Genomic DNA, 23,590 nt, shown 5'->3' on the forward strand with positions numbered 1-23,590 from the left:
GGGATCTAACTTAATCTTTAACAGGGTTCAGCCACTTCTGCTCTAACTCTGCCTTTACTTTTCTATAATTGGTATACCAGTTTCAGACAATAGGGAGATGGTCTTGTAGCATAACTGGTTGCTCTCAACTTTCTCCACTGTTAGAATCAGCTTTTCTTGGGTCTGCTACATGGATTATTATCTCTTATTATTTTCTATCCAGGTTCTAGAATTTGTTGCTGGTGTGTCCTTTGCTATAGATTTATGCCTTTTAAAATACCCCTTTATGCCCGCGGCCTCTGCAGAGCCGGCTCGATCCCCAGCCACCGGGCGGGGGACCCACATGGCGCGCAGACCTCTCCTGCCGCCTGCTGCTCCCCTCAGCAGTGTATTTTGTCAGTCTGCATGCTCTGCTCCCCGCTCTGGCTCTGGTGAATTCTCACCCTCCCGCACTTCTGACTGTACCAAGTGCTTGTATAAATAAATAAAAATAAATCTTAAAAAAAAAAAAAAAAAAAGAAAATGTATTAAAAAAATAAAATAAAATACCCCTTTACTATTATTTCTGTTCTGGTTTTGAAAGGGCTAGAGTGAATGTTTTCAGTCTTCCAACCATAGCTATAGATTCTAATTGATCTTATTTTTTAAATGTAATTTCTTACAGGTGTCATCTCAACCTGTCCCGTGGGACTTTTATATCAACCTCAAATTAAAGGAACGTTTAAATGAGGAATTTGATCATTTTTGCAGCTGTTATCAATACCAAGATGGCTGTATTATTTGGCATCAATATATAAACTGTTTCACTCTTCAGGTTTGCAATAATATAAAAACATATTATTTAAATTCCTCAAGTAGAGAGATTTGTGCTCCATTTTGCAAAGGAATCTAGTACTTTCTAGAAATACAAATTAAAAACACTAATTCCCCCCGCCCCAGTTATTTTGACCAAGACTCTCTATGGTGTGTTTTTAACTATTATGTCAATTTTCTAACATATAAAAGTGGACAGAATTGTGCAGTAATCCAGTCATCTAATTAGGATCATCTTCCACTCATGGCCTCTCTTGTTTTAAATTCCCAGTCTGGTAATTCCAGTATCCATACCATGTCTGGTTTTAATACTTGGTATGCGTTGTAATTCTTTATTGATGTCCAGATACGATGTACCAGGTTGAAGGAACTGGTATTGGGGTGATACTGCATGGGAGAGTGAAAAAGATGTCCAATTATCCTATAATTTAGTGAGCTTGTGTCTCTGGATTATGAATTTCACAGCTAGTTCTGTTTTTTTCTCATCTCCCTGTGTGAGACAGAATGACCAAGTGGGCTGGATTTGGGTATTTCCCTTTCCTAGATTAGGTAGACTTTGCTAATACCTATCAGGTTAAGATCTGGTTAATTAGTTTCCCTCGAGGGCAGACCTTGTTAAGAGTGCTCTGGTATATTTCAGAATGGTTCCTTTTCACTCTCCTGTCGTAGCATGAGGGAAGATTCTTCTCTGACATTTACTTTTGAGAACTCTAACTCCTAGAGATAAAAGTGTGTCTCCCCCATGACTATGTCCAACTGGAGCTTTCAACACTCAGACTTGTCCACACTGAGCCTCCAGTAATTTGTCAATTAGAGTTCAGGTTTTCCTACCTTGGCATTGGTTTCTGCAGTGGATTTTGCTCATAAATCTGCTCCATTAAGCTGTAACTCTGTATTTGCCAGTCTCTCCAGTCTTTGGGTCAGCAGTTTCCCCATGTCCTCATCTCCTATAAGAGTTGATTTTTCAGTCTCTTCAGCTTTTTATGTGTTAGGACAGAGTAACCACTTCCAACTCTCTTACACTAGGAGTGGAAACTGGAAGTCCCCAAGTCTATTTTTACCACTTTTGTTTTATTTACACCACCCCCCACTGGATTAATTTCAGAACCCAAACACAACATATTTTATTCTTTGCAAAATGTTAAGAAGGTTTTGCTGCATATTTTGATAATATGGATTTTCTAAAATGGTTGGAATGAAGATATTTTAAGACTACCATTTATAGAGCACCTATTATGGGGCAGGCTCATCTCTGAAGCCCTTCATCCATTCTTTCATTAAATTCTTACAGTCTTATAGGAAAGCAGTGTTAAAGCTGGGACAAAGCACCCAACTTATAAGAGCACTCACATTCTAGTAGAGAACAAGGTAGAATATGAAGTGGCAATTAGCAAGATTTTGAGTATAAGAACAGTCACTCCAACTTAAGAAAGTTTCTTTTTTTCTATTTATAGGATCTTATTCAACATAGTGAACTAATTACTCATGAAATGACAGTGTTGATTATTTACAACCTTTTGACAATAGTGGAAAAACTACACAAAGCAGAAATAGTTCATGGTGACTTGAGTCCAAGAAGTCTGATTCTTAGAAACAGGTTGGTCCTTTATATCCTCTTATAATTAAGCTTTTTCTTAAAATATATATAGTTGCCATTTCTTTTGCTGTATGATAAATACTATATTGATGAACACAGTATGTTAAGAGAAAATTTGCTGCCTAGAAGTTTTTGGCAATAGTGTAAAAGAATTCAAAGGAAAATAAAGTATTGGAAAGTACATTAATTCAGAAAAAAAGAATTACTCTGAATATTATGATAATCCTGTCAAGAAAGAAATATAAAATATGAAAAAGAATACTTGGGGAAATGTGAAGTAGAATGCCTAGTCTTTCCTTGAGGGGGACCAGTGCAGATCTAGTAAGGGTGCTAGCAAAACTGAGGCACTACTTGGTTTTGTAGACCAAAGTTCAAGTTAGACCAAATTGAGGCAATTGCCACAAGAAGTGGGTAAAACCAGAATGTAAATACAACTATATCAAGAAGCAGGGCTTAGTGTTCAAATTAAATCCAGTTTAGCCATCAGTTTCAAAGGATGAGTGCAGGGCAGGAAATAAGAAATCAAGCCCAACTACAAAGAACTTAAAAAAAAAAAAAAATAGAGAACATTGAGGAACGAACAAGGCAAAGGCAGTCTATGATTTTTGTTTTATGAAAAGGAGTAGCGAGGACTAGCATACCCTTTCAGTGGTCATTGAGCTCATAGTATTCAAATAAAGCAGTCTCATTTGAAAATGCTTTGTCTGCCCCAACCCTGTGTCTTTGGGGAAATAGTTAACTTTCTCTGAAGTTATTGGTATACACAAGTAGTTGCAACCATTCTCTACCTGATGACTTAGTCTGTAACATAAAACTGCATTAGGCTAAATCATATTTGGTATGAAAATTAAAAGAACCCTCAATGGGGGGCCTCCCTGGTGGTGCAAGGGGTTAAGCACAGCACAGTAAAGCTATCTGCAGCCACTGCAGCATGAGTTCGATCCCTGGCCAGCCAGGGAGCTACCCACATGGCACAGTGGACCTCTCCTATCTTGCCCACTTCTCCCCTCAGCAGTGTATTTCAGTCAGTCTGATGTTCTGTTCCCCACTCTGGTGAATTCTCTCACCCCTCGCACCTCTTGCCTGTACCCAGTCCTTGTATGCATAAATAAATTTTTTTTAAGATTTATTTATTTATGCATACAATATCTAGGGCACAATCCAAAGATGTGGGGGTAGTGGGGTGAGAGGATTCACCAGAGACAGAGTGGGGAGCAGAACAGATTGACCGAAGTATACTGCTGAGGGGAGAAGCAGGCGAGTCAGGAGAGGTCTGCTGTGCCATGTGGGCTGCTCCCTGGCTGGCCGGGGAGCGAACTTGTGCTGCAGAAGCTGCATACTTCCCCATAGTGCAGCGGTCAACCCCCTGCACCACCAGGAAGGCCCTCATAAATAAATCTTTAAAAAAGAACCCTCAATGTATTTTTGCAGTTAAAACAAAAATGACTAGAAGATCCCACCTTCTTTCCTGGCACAGAGTCCTAAAGGCTTCCCTAGGCATAATATAGCTGCATTTCTCACCAAGGAATTATAGGTAATTTGGATGAGACAACTCTGTACAGGTGTATGGTCTATTGCAAGCATTTTAGAATACTTATAACTCTCATCCTCCATAATTCCTCCCCAACCAATTAAATACAAGTTACATACCCCCAACCATTGTGACCACCAAAAGTCCCTCAATGTATTTTCAAATGTGAGAGCCTCTGGTATAGGTTTGATTTTCACCCTATTTCACAATATCGAAAGTTCAGAGACAGTGCTGGAGTTTCCAGGGCCATAAAAGAGGTTTTCTAAGCATTTTTAGGATTGGGCATATATTGCCGTGCATTCAAACATCCCTTCTGTCAGTCATCTGAGGACTCTGGGAAAGCAGTGTTAAAGGGACATTGCCTTTAATTTTGTAGCAACTTAACCAAATTAGATGGGAAATTTTGTAGAGATTCACAAGGAGTTAAAAGAACCTTTTGAGGGCCTCCCCTGGTGGCTCAGGTGGTTGAGCGCAGCGCTGTGAAGTTGTCTGCAGTGTCTGCAGCACCAGTTCAATCCCGGCTGGCCGGCGACGGTCCCACATGGTGTGGCAGACCTCTCCTGTCGTGCCTGCTGCTCCCCTCAGCAGTGTATTTCGTCAGTCTGCCTGTTCCCCGCTGTGTCTCTGGTGAAGCCTCTCACCCTCCCGCGCATCTGGCCTATACCCCGGTTCTTGTATAAAATAAATAAATCTTAAAAAAAAAAAAAGAACCTTTTTAAATCATTTAATGCAGTTTCAATATATATGTACATATTTCTTTAAAGATTTATTTATTTATGCATACAAGAACTGGGGTGTAGGCCAGAAGTGTGCATGTGCATTAGCTCCATGGTTGGGGATCGAACTCTACTGCGGTGGCTGGTGATAGCTTGATAGCACAGAGACTTTAACCCTTGCACCATCAGGGAAGCCCAGTTCCCATATATATTTTTTGTGAAGAAAATGAGATCCAAAGGGAGGGAATGTCAAAGAATCTGAATTGATCTGTATGTTTATGTATATAAAATTCTATTTTATCCTTAGTGACATCAATCATCATCACAAAGAAAATGTTACTATCAATAAGAACTTAACATATGCTAAGGAATAAATATTAAATTTTTTAAATTAATTTATAATCTTAAAAATATTCAGCATAAAAATATTTGCAAAAATAATTGTCAAAACTTCTGTCTACCCTTCAGCCAGATTCCTCAAATCTTAATATTTGGTATAGCAATAATAAGATGATAGAAACTAGGAAAGTAGTATTGATGCAGTAGTATTTTCTAATCTTAGACCTTACTCAAATGTTATCAACTACCGTCTTAATGCCTCCCCCTCTTTTTTCTAGTCCAGTACCCAATAAAAGATCACACATAGCATTTAGTTTTTAAAAAAGAGGTGTGGGGGAGGACTATCTTGCCAATGCTAATAGTAAGTCACTATTTAAATAGGACGGTCAACTTCCTGCTTCATTTTACTAATCTAAGAAACATTTTTTCTATCTCTTCTAAATTCTAAATATTTTTGAATTATAGTTTTATGGTGGTTCCTCCCAAAAATTTGAATCTTGTGCCCTCCCCCTCAAAAAAAGAAAAATGGGAGCATTTGTAAATTTTCAAGTGGATCATTCTGTGAGCGTGTGATGAGGTTAGTCAAAATCTGTATTTAGGAATATAAGACCTGTCATATATCAATTAGAGATTTGAGGAAATGAGAAAGCAGAGACAAAGGGATATAAAAATCATTCTTTTCTCTCATAGTTTCTATATCTCTTTGGAGAGTAACTTCATTGCACAGAATAGATAAACCCAAGGAATATATACTTAATTGATAGTGATTTAGTGTTGTAAAATATTTACCTTAGGAAATAAAGGTTGGAATTACAGATAAAAGTAAGATGGAATTTAGAATATCATATTTGTTTAATAAAACCAAGATAGTTCCGGGCCTCCCCGGTGGCACAGCGGTTGAGCGCTGGGTTGTGAAGCTGCCCGCAGCCTCTGCAGCGCCAGTTCGATCCCTGGCTGCTCCCCGGCCACCAGAGGAGGGTCCTACATGGCGCGCAGACCTCTCCTGCCACCCACTGCTCCCCTCAGCAGTGTGCTTCGGTCCTTCTGGCTGCTTGGCTCCCCACTCTGGCTCTGGTGAATTCTCTCACCCTCCCGCGCTTCTGACTGTACACAGTGCTTGTATAAATAAATAAAAAAATAAATGAAATAAAATGAAAAAAAAAAAAACCCAAGATAGTTCCCATGTGGATGGCACTTTACAAAAAACAAACTTAGACTTTCAGTTACCCTCTGGGAAGGAGAATTCTAAACAACACTTGGAAAATCTTACTTATTAAACAAAAATCTATGACACATTAAAAATTTAACTGCCTCCATCACAATTATCATCATGATATAAATAAGTGTTAGTATATACAGTACAAAGCAGAGGCCTACCCTCTACTTCCATCATTTTATGTAACATGAGAACTTGATCATTTCTCTGTAGTGACCGTACGCTGGCTTGGATACACAGTTGTTTTTTTTTTTTTTTTAAATATTTATTTTTATTTATTTATACAAGCACTGGGTACAGTCAGAAGCCCCGGAAGGTGAGAGAATTCACCAGAGTCAGAGCGGGGAGCAGAGCAGGCAGACTGAAGTACACTGCTGAGGGGAGCAGCGGGCGGCAGGAGAGGTCTGCGCGCCATGTGGGACCCTCCTCTGGTGGCCAGGGAGCAACCGGGGATCGAACTGGCGCTGCAGAGGCCGCGGGCAGCTTCGCAACCCAGCGCTCAACCGCTGCACCACCGGGGAGGCCCTGGATACACAGTTGAACTTTGAACAACATGGGGTTAACAGTCACTGATAACCTCCCACCACACCCTTGTGTCTCAAAAATCTGCATATAACTTTTGACTTCCCAAAAACTTAAACTGCTGTTGACCATAAACCTTACCAATAACATAAACAGTTGACTACTACATATTTTGTATGTTACATGTATTATATACTATATTCTTATAAAATAAGCTGGAGAAAAACTGTTGAAATCATAAGGAAAAGAAAATATGTCTGTAATACTGTACTGTATTTATCTCAGTAAATACCTGTTAAACAGATGAATCATCTGTCAGTATCAACATTAATATTGTCTTAGAACATTTTACAGTGCTTTGTATCATGTATTACTAACACTAGACATCAAAAATGAAGATAATTAGAAAAAATTCATATTCATTTACATGTATAACAATTCATGCATTAATAATATTTATTGAAAAATCTCCAGTATATCTTGTGTTGTTCAAGGGTCAGCTATCTTTGTATCAATGATCTTACTGTTCCCCTACTTGGAGAGACACTGTTCTTACAGGGCCACTTTCATAACTGACCACGAGAGGGAGCTGTTGGCATAGCTAAGACACACCTGCAGTACCTCTTTTTTTTCTTTTTCTTTTTTTTTAAATACCAGCTCTGCAGCTTTCATGGCCTATTTTTATTATCTCTTTCTCTTAAATCTGGGCTTAGAATCCACGATCCCTATGACTGTAATAAGAACGATCAAGCTTTGAAGATAGTGGACTTTTCCTACAGCGTCGACCTTAGGGTGCAGCTAGACATTTTCACCCTCAGCGGCTTTCGGACTGTACAGATCCTAGAAGGACAAAAGATTCTGGCTAACTGTTCTTCTCCCTACCAGGTAAGTGTAGAACAAGCCTGGGCAAAAATGGAGAGGGTTTCTTAATCTCTTTCTTATCTAGATAAGCTATGAAAGCTAGTGTTTATTGATAATTATCTCTCCTAGAATAGGTGACCTAGTTTTCAAATATCTCCAAGTCAAGGAAAATGTACCATTTTTCTGTCACAACACTGAAGAATATACACATACACGTGCAGACAATGGCTAACTCAGTCACCTAAGAATCAGGGCCATTTCTGCCACTTAAATATGTGGTCTTTTAGAAGTCATTTTCTATGATCTGCGTAAAATAAGGATAACAATTTACTCTATACATTGCAGTTGTGAGGATTAAATGGAATAATGTGTTTAGAAAGAATGTTTGGACAAATGTAAAGTGTTTTATATGGTGGGTGGTATTATATACAAAAAAATCCCTTCTGGCTCAGCCTTGGATATACAGCATTTGCTGATTGAATATGTAGCATAAACCTTGAACTGATCATATGGACACCTTTAGATCACAGCTGGAGTCCAGGCAAACTCAGTAGATCTGCAAACCTAAATTTGACAATTCTGATATTTTTGTCATCTTCTGTTGTTAAGTGTAATTCCTTGAGTTGGCTCTATTGATCAGTTCTATGGGGAGATCAGTTCTGTGGAGGGAACTCTATCACAAGGGTAAGGAACACTCTACTAAGTGTTGTGTCATACGATAAACTTAGTTAAGCACTTTCATACCTTTTAACTTCCTATATGAGGCCATGATAGTAGCAGAGAATTATTTTAGCTGATGGTGCTTTTTGTGATTCCAGGTAGATCTGTTTGGTATTGCAGATTTAGCACATTTACTATTGTTCAAGGAACACCTACAGGTCTTCTGGAATGGGTCCCTCTGGAAACTTAGCCAAAATATTTCTGAGTAAGTATTGGTGACTTCAGGGTTTTTGCCTGTCCAAATAACTTTCTCTTGGATGTTCTCTCTGCCTTGGCAGCCTTAGTTTTCTTAGTCCCAACACTGTGATTCCATTAGAGTATCAGTGGCACACCTAGAGTAGGACAAAGGAATTGTTAATTAAAAGGAAGAGAATATTCTGACTTCAGGACATCATTCTGAACCTAGATGTATCATACAGACTGCAACTACAGTATGGAAGCCTCTCAGTTTAGAGGTTAATAGACACATTTCGTGAGAATCATTTTTATAACCAACTAATGTTAATCCTATATCCCTTTTTAATAACTATTGTTACCAAAAGGTAATAAGCATTTCTTAAAGAAAGTTAAATTTCTAAATTATACACTAATTTGGGGGCTATTATTTATTTAATGAATGGGTGGAATCAAAGCACAGAACTGAGATTCCTTGGTGAAAAGTGAATGTTCTCTTATTAAGAGTTGCTTGGTCTCATAACCTTAGTACTCCCTCAAATCTGTTCATAAAGCTTATTAAATATCCCATGTTCTACTTTTATCATAGTTACTTTCCAGAATAAGCTTACCAGTCTGTCACTTACTGGTATCTTCCTTGGTTAAAAAACAGTTATTGTTGAAGATTTGCTCCTTCTTCTCCACTTCCCTCTCCCAACAATTGACTTGTATTTTTTTATTTAATTCAGAATTTGGCCAGTCTTGTTTGTCTTTATCATCTGCTTTAAAAGTAGGCTTGAAATTAATGTAAGATAATGTGGGATAGATTCATGTATCTCTAGTTGGTTGTGGAGCTAGGTAGAGCTCACAGAAAGAGGAGGGTCACTTGGGTTTCTTAAGAGGCCCGCCTTATACAATAATAATAATAGAAGCTGCTCAGATTTTAAAAAAATGAAGGTACGAAAATAGACTTAAACAGTAGTTAGTTACTTCAGTCAAGCTAGGCTTCTTGAGAAGATTGTGAAGGTTACATACCACTGAGTGAGGGGAACCTGGGAGCTGTTTCTTTCTAATGACCTAGAGTTTAGGAAAATTAGCAGGAGACAAAATTCATTGTTCTTCCATTTGTAGAGAAGTGCTGCACCTTAATACAAAGAGGAAGCTTACAAAATTAGATATGAGACTTTCTCTCCCTGTTTGTGCATTGTATTTATGGCTTTTCCCACTATGGTAGTGTTTTGTTTTTTTCCTATACTTCTGCTCTGGATTTTCAAAGGATTGCTTGAATGATCTCTATCCTTAGAGTTCTAGGTATTACTTTAAATCATCTTGGTGCATAAAGTGTACCACTGAGTTAAACACAGAAAAATTTCTAACTTTTACATGCCTAATCTTGATGGAAATGGTTTTATATATTTTTAGGCTAAAAGATGGTGAATTGTGGAATAAAGTGTTTATGCGGATTCTGAATGCCAGTGAGGAGTCCACAGTGTCTGTTCTGAGGGAACTTGCAGCAGAAATGAATGGGGTATTTGATACCACATTCCAGAGTCACCTGAACAAAGTTTTATGCAAGGTAGGGACGTTAATCAGTCCTGGGGGTTTGCTCTTCCAGCAAGATAGGCAGCCAAGTCTCTCACAGTTCCCTGCCTAAAATCAGCGTCGTGCTGTGGGGCACCGGGCCTGTGTCTGCTGTGATTTCATTCAGGACGAGTTTCTGTACACTACCCACACTTCACTCTTTGCCAGAGGCATATTTCTAAGTAATTGGCACATTTTGCACAACAATGTACCTACTCATGACCTTTCCAAACTTTAACAAAGAACTGCTTTTTTCTAAATACACTCATAGGAATGGGTACTTGTTGTCAATTAACACATTTGTCTCTACTTTTCCCTGTAATTTTCTGTATTGTAATTTGTGACATGTACCCTTATGATCACTTTGTATTTTGTAAATAATAAAATAGTATTTGTTAAATTTGTGCTTCTAACATTTCATCTACTCTTTGTAAACTGAGATAACAAGTCACTTGATTTTGCAGACAGGTCTATTACCGTGGAAGTTTATATATATCCTAGACTTGGAATGTTATGATAGGATTATCAGAAGACAGAATAGCCAGCCATTCCTTTAGGTTTTCTTGATTTTTTTTTTTTTTTACTCAGTGGTCTAGATTGAAAAGTAGATAAAATTATTTACCCTAAGTCAAATTTTCTTAAATTTGAGAATTTTCTTAGAGTTGCAAAGTGGTTTTTATTTGAATGTTTTCATTTTTTACCCACCAAACCTCATGGTCTATTTATATGATCTAGTGTTGGCGATGCTACTGGCTCTCTTGATTAGTTCTGTGGCCATTAGAAAGGAAAAAGAAAGGGCTTAGAATAATCACCATTCTATTACATGGAAGATGTCTTAGGTAGAGGCAAGGGTTAGTGAAGTGGCTGTTTTTGCTTGGAAGATTTGAAGAGGCAGGAGGTCAGAATAAAAATGTAACTTCGAAGTGTGGAACAATTTGGGAGAGAATAGTTCTAGATGAAGTGTTGGACCCATAAATGGAAGCATGAATTACACCTGGCCTGGGAGGTAGGGAAGAAAATTGGCAGAAAAGAACAATGAAAAGAATATGTCCTCTCTAAATATCAAAATTACCAAATTTGTGCCTCTGCTGGTATCTGATTTTTTAATTCTAGTCATCACTGTTACTGCTCTAAGATTGCTGAAAAGCAGAAAATTCTAAGTATATCTCACCTAAAAATATTTAAGCATATAGAGTTGAATCACTGAAACATGACTTGGATCTGAAAGATAATCAACTTAGAAATGTTGGCAAAGTACAGCATTTCAGATATTTTCACATTTGCTTTTCATACACTGATGATATAAAATTAAATATCCTTATCTTTTATGTATAATCAAGCCCATCTATCCCTCTGCAGTCCTCATTTTTCAGTCCCCTCTTTTGACATACAAAGTCATTTTTCTGAGATTGTACAGTAAATTTAAGATTCATTCTTCTACAGCCTACCAACTACTTAACTACAGCCTACCAAATTCAACACCCTTGACAGCACAGCTGATAAATCCTATTTCTTTGGATAAAATTTGGTTTCTGCGGAGAAGGAGGAGAACCTGAGGGAGCTACTTTATTTATTTTTCAAAAGATTTATTTATTTATTTATACATGCACTGGGTACAGTCAGAAACGCAGGAGGGTGAGAGAATTCACCAGAGCCAGAGCGGGGAGCAGAGCAGGCAGAAGGACCGAAGTACACTGCTGAGGGGAGCAGCGGGCGGCAGGAGAGGTCTGCGCGCCATGTGGAGCAGCTGGGGATCGAACCAGCGCTGCAGAGGCTGTGGGCAGCTTCGCAACCCAGCGCTCAACCGCTGCGCCACCGGGGAGGCCCAGGAGCTACTTTATTAGAGAACGTGCAGTCGCTTTGCCACTTCCTCCATGTCCCATTCTCTTTTCCGGCCCTTCTTTGTAAAGGGAAGAAAATAGAACCTGACAAATCAGAACCTATGATGTCTCAGTTTGTCCTTTCCTACACATAAAACCACAAAGCGGGCTCTTTTCCATTCCCCTTCTGCTTATTTTGTGCCTGTTTGTCTTGGGAGAAGGAAACCTGTTTTTTTCTGGCAGAAGTTTCAAATGGTTTATTTCTTGTTTCACTAAGGCAGGGATAGCTTAACAGTGGATCTGAAAAGCACACACACAGCAAAAAAGCCAGGATTTTCATTTTTGTTTGAAAAGAGACCTCCGAATGCCTCCCTGTTCACAACGTGTACATCCTATGATCTACTGCTGTTAGAGCCTTCATCCTCCTGTGATTTGTGTAAAGGAACAACAGAGTGCTCTAGATAATGCTAAACGTGAATCTGGAAATGAAAAGTTTCCCTATAGCAATAGGACTTTAGACTGTTAGTTGAGCCATTGTAGCAAGGTAGATAAGAAAGTCTCTCCAAGGATTAACATGAGGCCCTTTGCAATGAGTTGTATTTAGGCTAAAGTCTATTTAAGCAAAGATATTAAAGAAATGCATTTTTTCTATAGCATCAGAAAATGAATTCTTTCTCCAGCTGTACCAACTCTTCCTAGTATGCCAAAATTTATTCTTATCTTTCTCCTAAAATTAAGACTTCCCTAGTGAGGAGATGCTGTAAAAAGAATAATTTTTTTTTAATATGGCAAACTTTGACCTTTGTAGGGTTGTTTCACCAAAGATGCAAGAAGCTATGAATGTTTAATAGGATGAAGATGGCATTTCAAGTCATTATGGCAAAAGTATGAGTTTTTCAATATCCTAAGATAGAATTTGAATTGTATCCCTAGTGCCACTACTCATTCATGCAGCACCTTTGTGCAAATTAGAAAAGGGCCCTCTGGTGGATTCTGTACCTTCTGGTGTACCATGTCTTGACTGTATTTTCAGCCTGGTGCCATTGTGCAATGAATAAATCACACAGCCACATGTAGTAGTCTTGACTGTTTCACTGCTTATCCCCAAACAATTTTAGATCGGTCGGAAAGATTAATGTAAAAATAATGAAAATATAAAATACTAGATGCCTTTGTAGTCTTCTGTCTGATTCACATAAAACCAAGATACAAACAAGAGTGTTATTTATTATTATGTTAGATAAAAAAACATATATCACTTTTCACTTGCATTATCTCAAGTTCTCATAAATGTTCTCTCTGTTCCTCCACTCACCTCGTCATACCAGAACTGTCCATGTGAACCCATTGCACCCATCACAAAAATCAAAGATCTATCAGCATTTTTGTTGCTTCTCAAACATGTCAACTAGTTTCTCCATAGCCTTTTTGCTTGCCATTCCTTGTGCCTAGAATGTTCTTTCCCAGATCTCCACATAGGTTACTCCCTTTCCTTCAAGTCTCTCCACCTTATCAAGGAGGTATTCCCTGACCATTTTGTATAAAATAACATCCCACACCCACATTGCTGTTACTTTTTTTCACCCTGCTTTATTTTTTTCCATTGTGATGGTCACCACTCTGAGAGTGTGTGTGTATTTCCTATATCCCATTACTAGAACTTAAACTCCTTAATTGAGGCAATATGCTTTGTCTCCAGTGTCTAGAGCAGTGCTGAAATAAGTAAAAATAACAAAGTACTTTTCACATGAAGTACAAAGAACTCTTAAAAGAATTGAAAAACAATAGAAATGTACTAAGGATTGTGAAAATTTTACCAAAAATATTTTAATGGTCAACACGTGAGATGGTCATTCTCCTAATTGAGATGCAAAATAAATCTGACATTTTCACCATTCACATAGAAATGGTAGAAATTGTGCTTGTGAAGGCACACAAAACAGGCATTTCTATATTGGCTGGAGGGCAAATTTGGTACAATATTACAGGGGATTTGGCAGTTTTTATTAAATTTATATAGCTCCTTTGGCTGCACAATTTTCCCAAGAATGTAAAGAAACATAGGGACAGGTGCTCAAAAATAAAGCACTGTTTGTAATGGTTGGCCTCTCTGCTTCTGAGGCTCATATCCCAAAAGGATAATCAACATGGTAGACCCTGGGAAAATAGGAGACCTGGAATTAAAGCAGAGGTGGTATCAGGTGTTTATGTAGACCTTGGGGTACCAGGCTTTGATGCAGTCTGCCAGTTTGGCATGAGCCCTAGAGATGGCAGAGCCTGAATTAGGTCTGAAAGACAGATTCCACAGTTTCAGTTTGAAAAAAAAAAAGCTGAGGGGCCTCCCTGGTGGCACAAGGGGTTAAGACACAACCTATGAAGCAATCCGCAGCCACTACAGCACGAGTTCGATTCCCAGCCAGGGAGCTACCCACATGACACAGCAGACCTCTCCTGTCTCGCTCACTACTCCCCTCAGCAGTGTATTCAGTAGATCCGCCTGTTCTGCTCCCCACTCTGTCTCTAGTGAATCCTCTCACCCCCCACACTTCTGACCTGTACCCCAGTGCTTGTATTCATAAATAAATCTTAAAAAAAAAAAAAAGCCGAGAAGAGAAAGTGATTGCCTTTGGGACGAGCATATGGGGTGAAATGAGGAACTAATGAAGGCTTCTACTTCTCACTTAGTTACTGGACATTTTGAGTTTTCTGGCCATGTACATATATTACTTTTTTTTTTTTTAAAGATTTATTTATTTATTTATACAAGCACTGGGTACAGTCAGAAGCGCAGGAGGGTGAGAGAATTCACCAGAGCCAGAGCGGGGAGCAGAGCAGGCAGAGGGACCGAAGTACACTGCTGAGGGGAGCAGCAGGCGGCAGGAGGGGTCTGCGCGCCATGTGGGACCCTCCTCTGGTGACCGGGGAGCAGCCGGGGATCCAACCGGCGTTGCAGAGCCTGTGGGCAGCTTTGCAACCCAGCGCTCAACCACTGCGCCACCGGGGAGGCCCCCTGTACATGTATTACTTTTTTTAATGTCTGGGATAAGCTGTACTAAAATTATGGGTCATTTTGTCTTTTCTCTACATTATAAGGGAAAAAAGTAATATGTGATAGTTGTTTTTTTAATGGGAAGTTTTAAAAGCGTTATCAAATATAAAAATGAATTAAAATGAGTGAAAATTCTAAATAATTGAAGATAATATATCTAAACATTTTTTAGTATGCTAAAATTCATGCATGTTCAAATGTTCTGTAATGTTTGTAGTTAAGATGTGCCACAACTACCTATGTCCGTGAAAAAGGAATGTGAATTACATAAAACAAGACTTTGAAACAAAAGAATTTTATGGCTTTCATATAAAAACTTGAGTTTCTACAAACTGACATTGTTTGATTAAGAAATGAGCAATGATGAACATAGTCTGCTCTTCTATAATCAGATTTTTTTTTATCATCAAAGAATAAAACTACCAGTAATCTTGCTCCTTAGGGGCTCCTGCATCAGACATTTGACTGCTGAATAGTGTTATCCCATAAGTTCAAGTTCACCTCTCCATGAAAAATGGCGGTTGCCCAAACTGCCACTTTTTTTTTTTTAAAGATTTATTTATGCATACAAGAACCGGGGTACAGGCCAGAGGTGTGGGGGGGGGGTGAGAGGATTCACCAGAGACAGAATGGGGAACAGAACAGGCAGAGTGACTGAAATACACTGCTGAGGGAGGCAGTGGGCAAGTCAGGAGAGGTCTGCTGCACCATGTGGGTAGCTCCCTGGCCAGGGATCCAACTCGTGCTGCAGTGGCTGCGGATTGCTTCACAGGTTGCATCTTAATCCCTTGCCACGGATTAAGGAGGACCCCCAAACTGCTACTTTTCAAACTCAGAAATTAGCACATAGTTCTCAAAAATAGTGAATTAAGATACTGGAAAAGAGCAGTCACAATTTCAAAACTAGTTGTCTTGGATCATTGGTGAGGGGAAAATAATTGACTGTAGTCTCTAGATGTGCCTGGAATTATAATCTCATTTTTACTGTGTCACCTTGTGTCTTTAACCTTCCATTAGAATTGATTGCTGACCTTACACTGTGATACACTTCATTGTCCTATTTCCTCCTTTCAAAATTAAATGTTATTTTCATTGGTGTTTTTATTCCATCTAAATGTGTACTTTATTTCCCATGTATGTTTAATTCAGCCTCACATTCATGTGAGAAAGTTATGTGAATCAGTATGTGCTGCAGTTTTGAAGTTGTTTAATCTTATTGGCCTGGCCATATGATGCATTTTATTTAATTTCCTCAATCCTGCAATTAGCAAAATGAGGGTGGCTTTTCATAAAAACAAATACACATTAAAGTCTGTGAACAAAAAGATGAACATATATATGTTTGCTTTAGCATTTTTTAAACAATACTGAAAAAGAAATCTGGTAACAGTAGAATAAAGTGATAAAAATATTGAAAAGGATGACACATGAAGCTACTTTGAGATTGGCTCATTCAAGGAAGTATGCCTACCAAGAGTGGGTGGGTGTGTGGCACTACGACTCACGGAGTCCCAGCAAAAAGGTCAGGTGGGCAGAAATACAAGCAAGGCAGAGCAAACAGAAGTAAACTAGCATCACAAGGAGAGACTTCCAGATAAGTTGAACCCCATCATTGGACAAAAAAGGAAGCTACTTGCTCAGGACTCACCCGAATGGGCACTCCAGGAACCTCGTATGCGAAACAGGCAAGGTTCGTGCTGTAGGCCGCTGGGGACAGCTCCATTACTCCTTCCTGTGCTGTTCCCCTGCTGCATTATATTATTCGTTGCCTAGGCAGGTGCATGTTCCTGCCTTACCGCTCTAATTCGGGTGAACTCTTTGAGACAATATCTGTGTGTCTTTATACCCTAGTTAAAACTTGCATGTGGTGGTCATGTGGTAAGGGATCAAGTTCACAGGTAAATTTCCTGCTAGAACCTCCTCAGTGTTGAGATGGCGCTCTGTCTATGGTGCCAAACCAAACACTGGCATGGTGGTTTAGAGTGAGAATGCCTGGCCTTAGATCCTGACTGTGGCACTGAGCAACTTCTCTCTCTGAACATTGTCCTTCCTTCTAAAATGAGGATAGCCTGGGTGTCTGCTTTAAAGAGTATTGAGAAATAAACCTTTCAGTACATCTACCTGTAGATGTTTGTATTGACTTCTGATGCTCCAATGATCTGAGGTCCTCTGGAAACATCTCAAGTAGATTGGGATCCCAACTAGTCGATTGGAGCTTTGCTGTCTGTTGAATTGGCAGTACAGGATATAACTACATCTGTAACTTTAAGTAAAAGACACCTGGTATTCTGTAATCTGAAAATAAGGGGAAATGGATGGTTGTATTGGGAGTGACTGTCAGGGGACCAAATATTTGTTCCTAAGTCTCCAGATCAGCCAAGTACCAAGGTATCAGGAGGTCCATTCGGGCCCCAATATTCACATGGCCATTTCAGTCTAAAGGGTCTCCTCTCTGCCGCTTCTGTGCCATGTTCAGTGCACACAGACCTTTAAAAGGATGCCTCTGGTCTCTTTTGCTCTGATTTATCAAGGAGGTTCTTGCTGTTCATGTTGTTGGGAAGCAGAGTGCGGATCCCTTCCCTCTAGCCACCTGCAGGTGCATCTCCTCCCTCCTCTCTCCCCAGCCAGACACTTTGTCTCTTCATGAGACTTCCTGCTAGTACTAAGCTTTTAGAATTATTTCTTTTTTATGCTCTACTATCTCCTCCTGAGCCAATGGGCAAAAGGTGACCACTTGATTAATAGAAAAAAGAAAGGGGGAACATAGGAAGTCCTATACACTCAATTCAGGAACCTGGGCTCAAACTCCAGGTCTCACCAAATGCTAGATCAGTGTAAGTCAGTCTGCCCTCACTTCCCCATCTATAAACTAGTGACACTGGCTCCTACCCCAAAGGGCTGTTATGAGAACTAAAAACGCAATTATGGTTGCTGAACATGAAGTTCCTTGACTCACAGCAAGCAGTGGTTTCGTTTCTGTCCCCAGCAGCCAGCCCACAGCCGGCACACAGGAACCAGTCAGAGCAGGTGTGATCCATTGTGGAATCTAAACCATGATTGAGATGCCTCACATTCTTATTCACTCAGGCCTCCAGCTGCAACCTGTTGACTCCTGTTTTACTCTCTGTTGAAACGTGTTCATTTACCCACTCCAGGGCAGCAAATAACCTCTCGGAATGTGTCAGTGAAGATTAGCCAATATTTATTAAGCTCTACTGGGGTTCAACATTAGTGACAGGCACCATGAAAGATCTAAAGAAATGTAATGCATGCTCATTTCCTTTAGGGAGTTGATAATTTAGAGAAAAGGGATATTACAGATTAAAAGGCAAGGGAATATCGAGAGAAATAAGTCAAAGACATCTCAAGGTAAGCCATGTCTAAGAGCCAAAGGAGCAGAAAATAGGTATTTGAATACTCAAAGGAAGTGAGAGCCAGTGTGGGTGGAATGTGGAGCTGGCTTGTAGTCTTCAGCTGCAAAAATCAGGACAGTAATCCAAAATATCAGTAATTCTTGGGGGGAACTAAAGTAATTTCCACCTTTCTAATCTGCTATCCTCAGCATGTTAGCTTTGACCTCAGGCTGGTCCCCTTATAGGGCCCAAGTTCACTGCCACAATTTCAAACTCTAACTTGAAGCGGTACTAGACAATTTCCCAAAACCAGCAAACTTCACCACTTGTCTCTTGGCTGGATTGTCACATTCCTGGGATATAAAGCAATCCTTGGCAAATGGAAGGGAATTGCCAAGATTGTGCCAAACCAAAATCCTAATCCTACTAATCAGCCTGAATTGGCAGTACTGGCACTGGGAAGGGGCCTTTCCCAGAGCCCGCAGGTAAAAGGTGTGTATGTCCAAATAAATTGATTTTTTTCTAGCAAGTAGGAAGGAAAGGAGATGGATTTTTCAGACAGACAACCAATAGTGCCTATCACATGGGTGGTGGGAAGCAGTAAAAAAGAAGGAATAGGTAGCACAATAGTAGTCTAGACCCAGAAACGTTGCCTGGGTTCAAACCCCAGCCCTGTCACTTAATGGCCTGTAAATGTCAAGTCATTGTGGCAGGTAAAAAAGTAACAAGTGAATTAACTTAAGGAGGCTTTAGTTTTCTCATCTCTGAAATGAAATAATAATAGTTCCTACCTAGATTGTAAATTTCATGAGGCTGTGGACTTGCCTTGTTCACTGAGTTATCGCCAGCTCCTAGCCCAGGGCTCTCCACCTAGCAGGTACTTAGTAGACATTTGTTAAATGGCTCATTAATTGCATTTTGAAGGTTAAATGAGTTAATGTATGGCAAGGCTTGGCAGAGTCTATAGCCTATAATATGTGCTCAATAAAATTAGCTTTTCGCCATAATCCTTGTAGAGGCAATGGGAATTCCCCCCCCCCAACACATGTCCCATCCCCTCCCCACCCCTTCACCCCACCCACACACGTGTCCTTTTGCTGCTTTACATCACCTGTGCTGCCGCCTCTCCATTAGCCCTTGCTCATTGCAGAGCTGCAGTGTGTCGAGGAGGCGCTGTTCCTGGTGGACTGAGGCTGGGGTGGCCAAGGCCTGTCACATCCTCTGCGGGAACGAGGACACGTGTGAGTTCAGCATTTATGACGGGCAATTGGTAACTCTGGGTGCTCTGACCTACCTCATATTGCTGTAAACTCCTCAGGGTCAATCCCCCGAAATCCCTGGCTGGAATCAGACTGACTCACTTCTAAGACCTGTGGCCAGTGAGGAAGGGAGCCCTTAAACCCCAACAAAGGTTTTTCTTGTTCTGTGTCTTGATTGAAGTCCCAGTTTTCGTTAGTTCCTCCTTTTCCTTGTGCTGACAGGTGGGCCAACCCCTCCCATCCAGGCTGCTCCCAGGAAAGGCTTGTCCATAGGAAAGCTGCTGCTGGGCCTGCTGCCAGCTGCTGAACTTCTATGGGTTGAGTGCTGACTCCCTCCTGAGGTCTAAAGGCCCTGTCATTCCTGTCCCACAGAGATGAAAGCCAGCCAGAGGCAGGCACAGGGCTTCAGGCAGCACTCCGCCCCTTCAAAGCAGACTGTGGCCAGCCCCCAGCTGAGTGGCTCCCTTCAGCCATATGTGATGTCACCCAGACACAGTCAAGTCAAAGCTCCCCCAGGGAGCTCCTGCCTCAGCTGCTGGGTGTTACAGCAAGAGCCAGGGCTTTGGATTCCTGGCTGATTTGGGGAAAGTTGTTTAAACACTGAGCCTCAGACTCCTCATCTGTACAAATTGGGATAAAAGCAGTGTAGGGGCAGGACTGGGCACAGTGCAGGTTTTCTAGGATCCAGCAGACCGGGTAAAGGAGGAGTCAGAGTCCTCAGTGGTTTTGCAGGCTTTTATTGGGATTACCAGGTACACGGCAGGCAGGGGTGCTGGGGGGCCGGGAGGCTGGCAGGCCTGCCAGCCCCCAGCAAGTCTTCACTCTATCTGGGCTCTCCGGCCTTCTCTTGGCTTCTGCTACTTCTTTCTCGGCTTCTCTTTCAGCTTGCTTCTGCTGCTGGCGTCCCCGTGACGCCGCCCTTATAAGCCCCGTCTTAGCCCAGGTGAATCCCGTCTACCTATGCCCGCACCCCACTCCAGGTGCCCGCCATCAGGCATGCATTCAGGACCGCAAGGATCCATCATCAATCCTGATGGCAGGAGGGCAGAAAAGCCTGACATTTTTCCTTACCCTACAAGCAGTACCCCTGGGTGTTCTGAGGATTCAGTGAACAGGTGGAAAGAGCCTAGACGTACTATGCCTGGCACGTGGTAGATATTTTCTTCTGCCACTTTCATCTCAAGAACCAAGTATTTTTACAATTCCAAACACCTGATCCTAGGGAAAAAAAATTCCATTCTCTATTTGCTCACTTGAAAAGTTTTGTTTCTCCTGAGGAAAACTCAGGATGTCAACAGCAGAATCCCTAGCCAGGGTCACACCAGGCGGACCTGGTAACTTCCTAGGTCCCTCCAGTTCACTTTCATGGAGGAAAATAGTTTCCAGAGAAATTCCCTAATCTGATCCCAATAGACACTCCTACTCCACAGAGCACAGTTAAGAGAATCCCCCCTGTCAACCGTCCTCTACACTGCTTGCCCAGTCACCAGGCGCCTCATTACCCTGGGCCCCCTCCAGCCCCTGTAAAAGGGACATAGGAGCAGGGCCAGGGGAGATGTGTGGTGAGACCCAGAACCTCCCTATTTAATAAGGCCCTTAAATTTCCATCCAAGCCCCAAGACTTGACCTGCCCAACCTGTATTTTAGAGGGTGGGTGCGTGCTTAGGAGACCTCTGCACCCCAGGTACCCCGTATGCCATTCAGAAAGCCATTAGGAAAATCTCTTGAAGGTGGGGTCCCCTCCCTCTGTTCTGGAGACCTGGACGACGAGGGCTGAGGGGTTCCTCTGAGATGAGGCCAGCCCCAAAGTGCAGGACACACAACCTCCAGTGACACCTGCTCATTAAAACCCCAAGTCTATTTTTCTGAAGTCTGCCCTCACTTGGATGGCAGGGATGAAGGCGGGCAGGATTTTTTTTTTTTAAGGATTGATTTATTTATGCATACAAGAGTTGGAGCATAAAGAGAGATGCAGGAGGTGAGAGGATCCACCAGAGACAGAGTGGGGAGCAGAACAGGCAGATTTACTGAAATACTCTTTTAAGGGGAGCGGCAGGCGAGACAGGAAAGGTCTGCCTCGCCATGTGGGTTTCTCCCTGACTGCCAGGGACCGAACTCATGCTGCGCAGGCTGCGGATTGCTCCATAGTGCAGTGCTTAACCCCTTGCGCCACCAGGGAGGTCCCCGGGCAGAATTTGACCCTCCCTTCCTTCCTGGCTCCACAATGAGGGTTGCTGAGGAGTGCAGGCATGTGGAGACAGGCCCAGCATAGCCCTCACAAAGGCCACACGGAGCACCCTCTAAACAGCACAGGAGTGGGGAGCTGGTGATCCAGCTAAAGATCTAGAAAAAGTGGGCAGTAAGAGAATTTTTCATACATACTAGAACTGTAGACTTTGTTCTTGAAGCTTTCTCTTCTTGAAGAAAACTTGGGAACATTGGTATAGTGCCAGGAAGGCACAGGGCAGGTTTTCTATGTATTTGGGCAGACGGGTAAAGGAGGAGTCCTGGAGCCCTCAGTGGTTATTTTTCAGACTTTCTCCACCATTTGCAGTGAGGCAACCAGGTGCAGGGCAGGCAGGTAGGCCTCCTAGCCCCCAGAGAATCTTTACTTTTTCTGGGCTCTCTGGATTTCTCTTGTGGTCTGGTCGCTACTGCACTCCACTGCTTGGTCCTCTGTCCCTCCCATCCTCGGCCACCGCCCTGATGGGCTCAGTCTCTCTGCTCAGGTGCACCCACATATGCACACCCACACCACACTCCAGGTGCCACCATCAGGCATGCATATAAGACCACAGGTATCAGGCCTCCCTGGTGGCTCAGGGGTTCTCAACACTATCAAGCTAGTGCCAGCCACTGCAGCATGAGTTCCATCCCCGGCCAGGGAGCTGACCCACATGGCGCAGCAGACCTCTCCTGTCTCACCTGCTGCTCCTCTCAGCAGTGTGTTTCAGTAGATCTGCCTGTTCTGCTCCACATTCTCTCTCGTGAATCCTCTTACCCCCCCTGCATCTCTGGCCTACACCACTCTTGTATGCATAAACAAATAAAATAAAAATCTTTAAACAAACAAAAAAGACCATAGGTGTCGATCATAGGAGCTAATGGCAGGAGGGCGGCAAAAACCTCATAACTTCCATTTACCCCACAATTAGTCTATGACAATGTTAGGGCTTCGTTGTTAAATGGCCTTTCCAAGTGATTTCTGAAAACCACACAGTGGTACCACGTTGCTGTGAGCAATTGTTCCAGCTGAGTCCAACTCACCAAAGTGGTGCAGACAGACAAGTTACTTTTGAGGCTATGTGATCTGCCCATTTACAAAAACAAGAGTCAAGTGAAAGACTTGTTTAAAAAATTACAAGAACACTGTCTCAGTTGATTCACGCTGCTGCAACGTCCTGGGAGCCGAGATTGAAAAGCAGAAGTCCTGGCAGTGACAGCACCACGGCTGCCCTTGGCAGATTTACAGACACGTCACCCTGGGGGCTCGAGCTGGAGTGGGCGCGTGGGCAGCCAAGGGACAACTCAGCCTGTGAGGAGAAAAAGCTGCGTTCCAGTCCCTACTCTGCCTCTCATTTCCTCTGCGGCTTTGCTGAGTCAACCTCTCAGAGCTGCAATTTTCTTACCTGCAGGAGGGGTGGGGCTGATGATTCTAGAGCCACTTTCAGCTTCACAATCCACTGTAGTCTAAGTGAGGGCAGCCAGAGCCAGAACTCTTCAGATATTTGTTAGTTCGCTCATTTATTCATTCATTCATTCATTCAACAAAATCTGTATGAGCATCTGCCATGTGCCAAGCACCATGCTGGGTTTCCTGCCTTGGACTGTTCCGGGCCTCCCGGCTTTAGCCAAGGAAAAAACATGGCCCAGAACCCACCGCGGGCCCAGGAGCACAGACTCTGCCTCTCATCTGGGAAGTGTGGAGTCTGCACTGTCAGTGCTGGTACGGGGAGCTCTTGGGGCTACACTGGCTTCTGTCCTGGACTTGACTTTCTAGGCTTCTTAGTGCTAGAAGTTAGTTACCCGATGGTGGCAAAAATTCCTTTCTTGCTTAAGATGGAGCCACAGAGGGTTCCAT

At 41.8% G+C, this 23,590-nt stretch overlaps 1 protein-coding gene across 1 annotated transcript in view; it reads left to right on the forward strand.

Annotated features, from left to right (window-relative positions):
- The window catches only part of BUB1B (BUB1 mitotic checkpoint serine/threonine kinase B), a gene marked incomplete at both ends in the record, with an annotated part of 49,238 nt that extends 39,137 nt beyond the window's left edge, over positions 1 to 10,101 (forward strand). Inside the window, 5 exons of the mRNA XM_084240129.1 lie at positions 644 to 793; positions 2,247 to 2,389; positions 7,427 to 7,598; positions 8,393 to 8,499; positions 9,870 to 10,101. Of these exons, the coding sequence (XP_084096255.1) occupies positions 644 to 793; positions 2,247 to 2,389; positions 7,427 to 7,598; positions 8,393 to 8,499; positions 9,870 to 10,101 (804 nt within the window). The remainder of the gene's footprint in view (positions 1 to 643; positions 794 to 2,246; positions 2,390 to 7,426; positions 7,599 to 8,392; positions 8,500 to 9,869) is intronic.
- Between the last annotated feature and the right edge of the window lie 13,489 nt (positions 10,102 to 23,590).

The sequence above is a fragment of the Talpa europaea genome (assembly GCF_964194135.1).
Source record: "Talpa europaea genome assembly, chromosome: 8".
Lineage (NCBI taxonomy): Eukaryota > Metazoa > Chordata > Mammalia > Eulipotyphla > Talpidae > Talpa > Talpa europaea.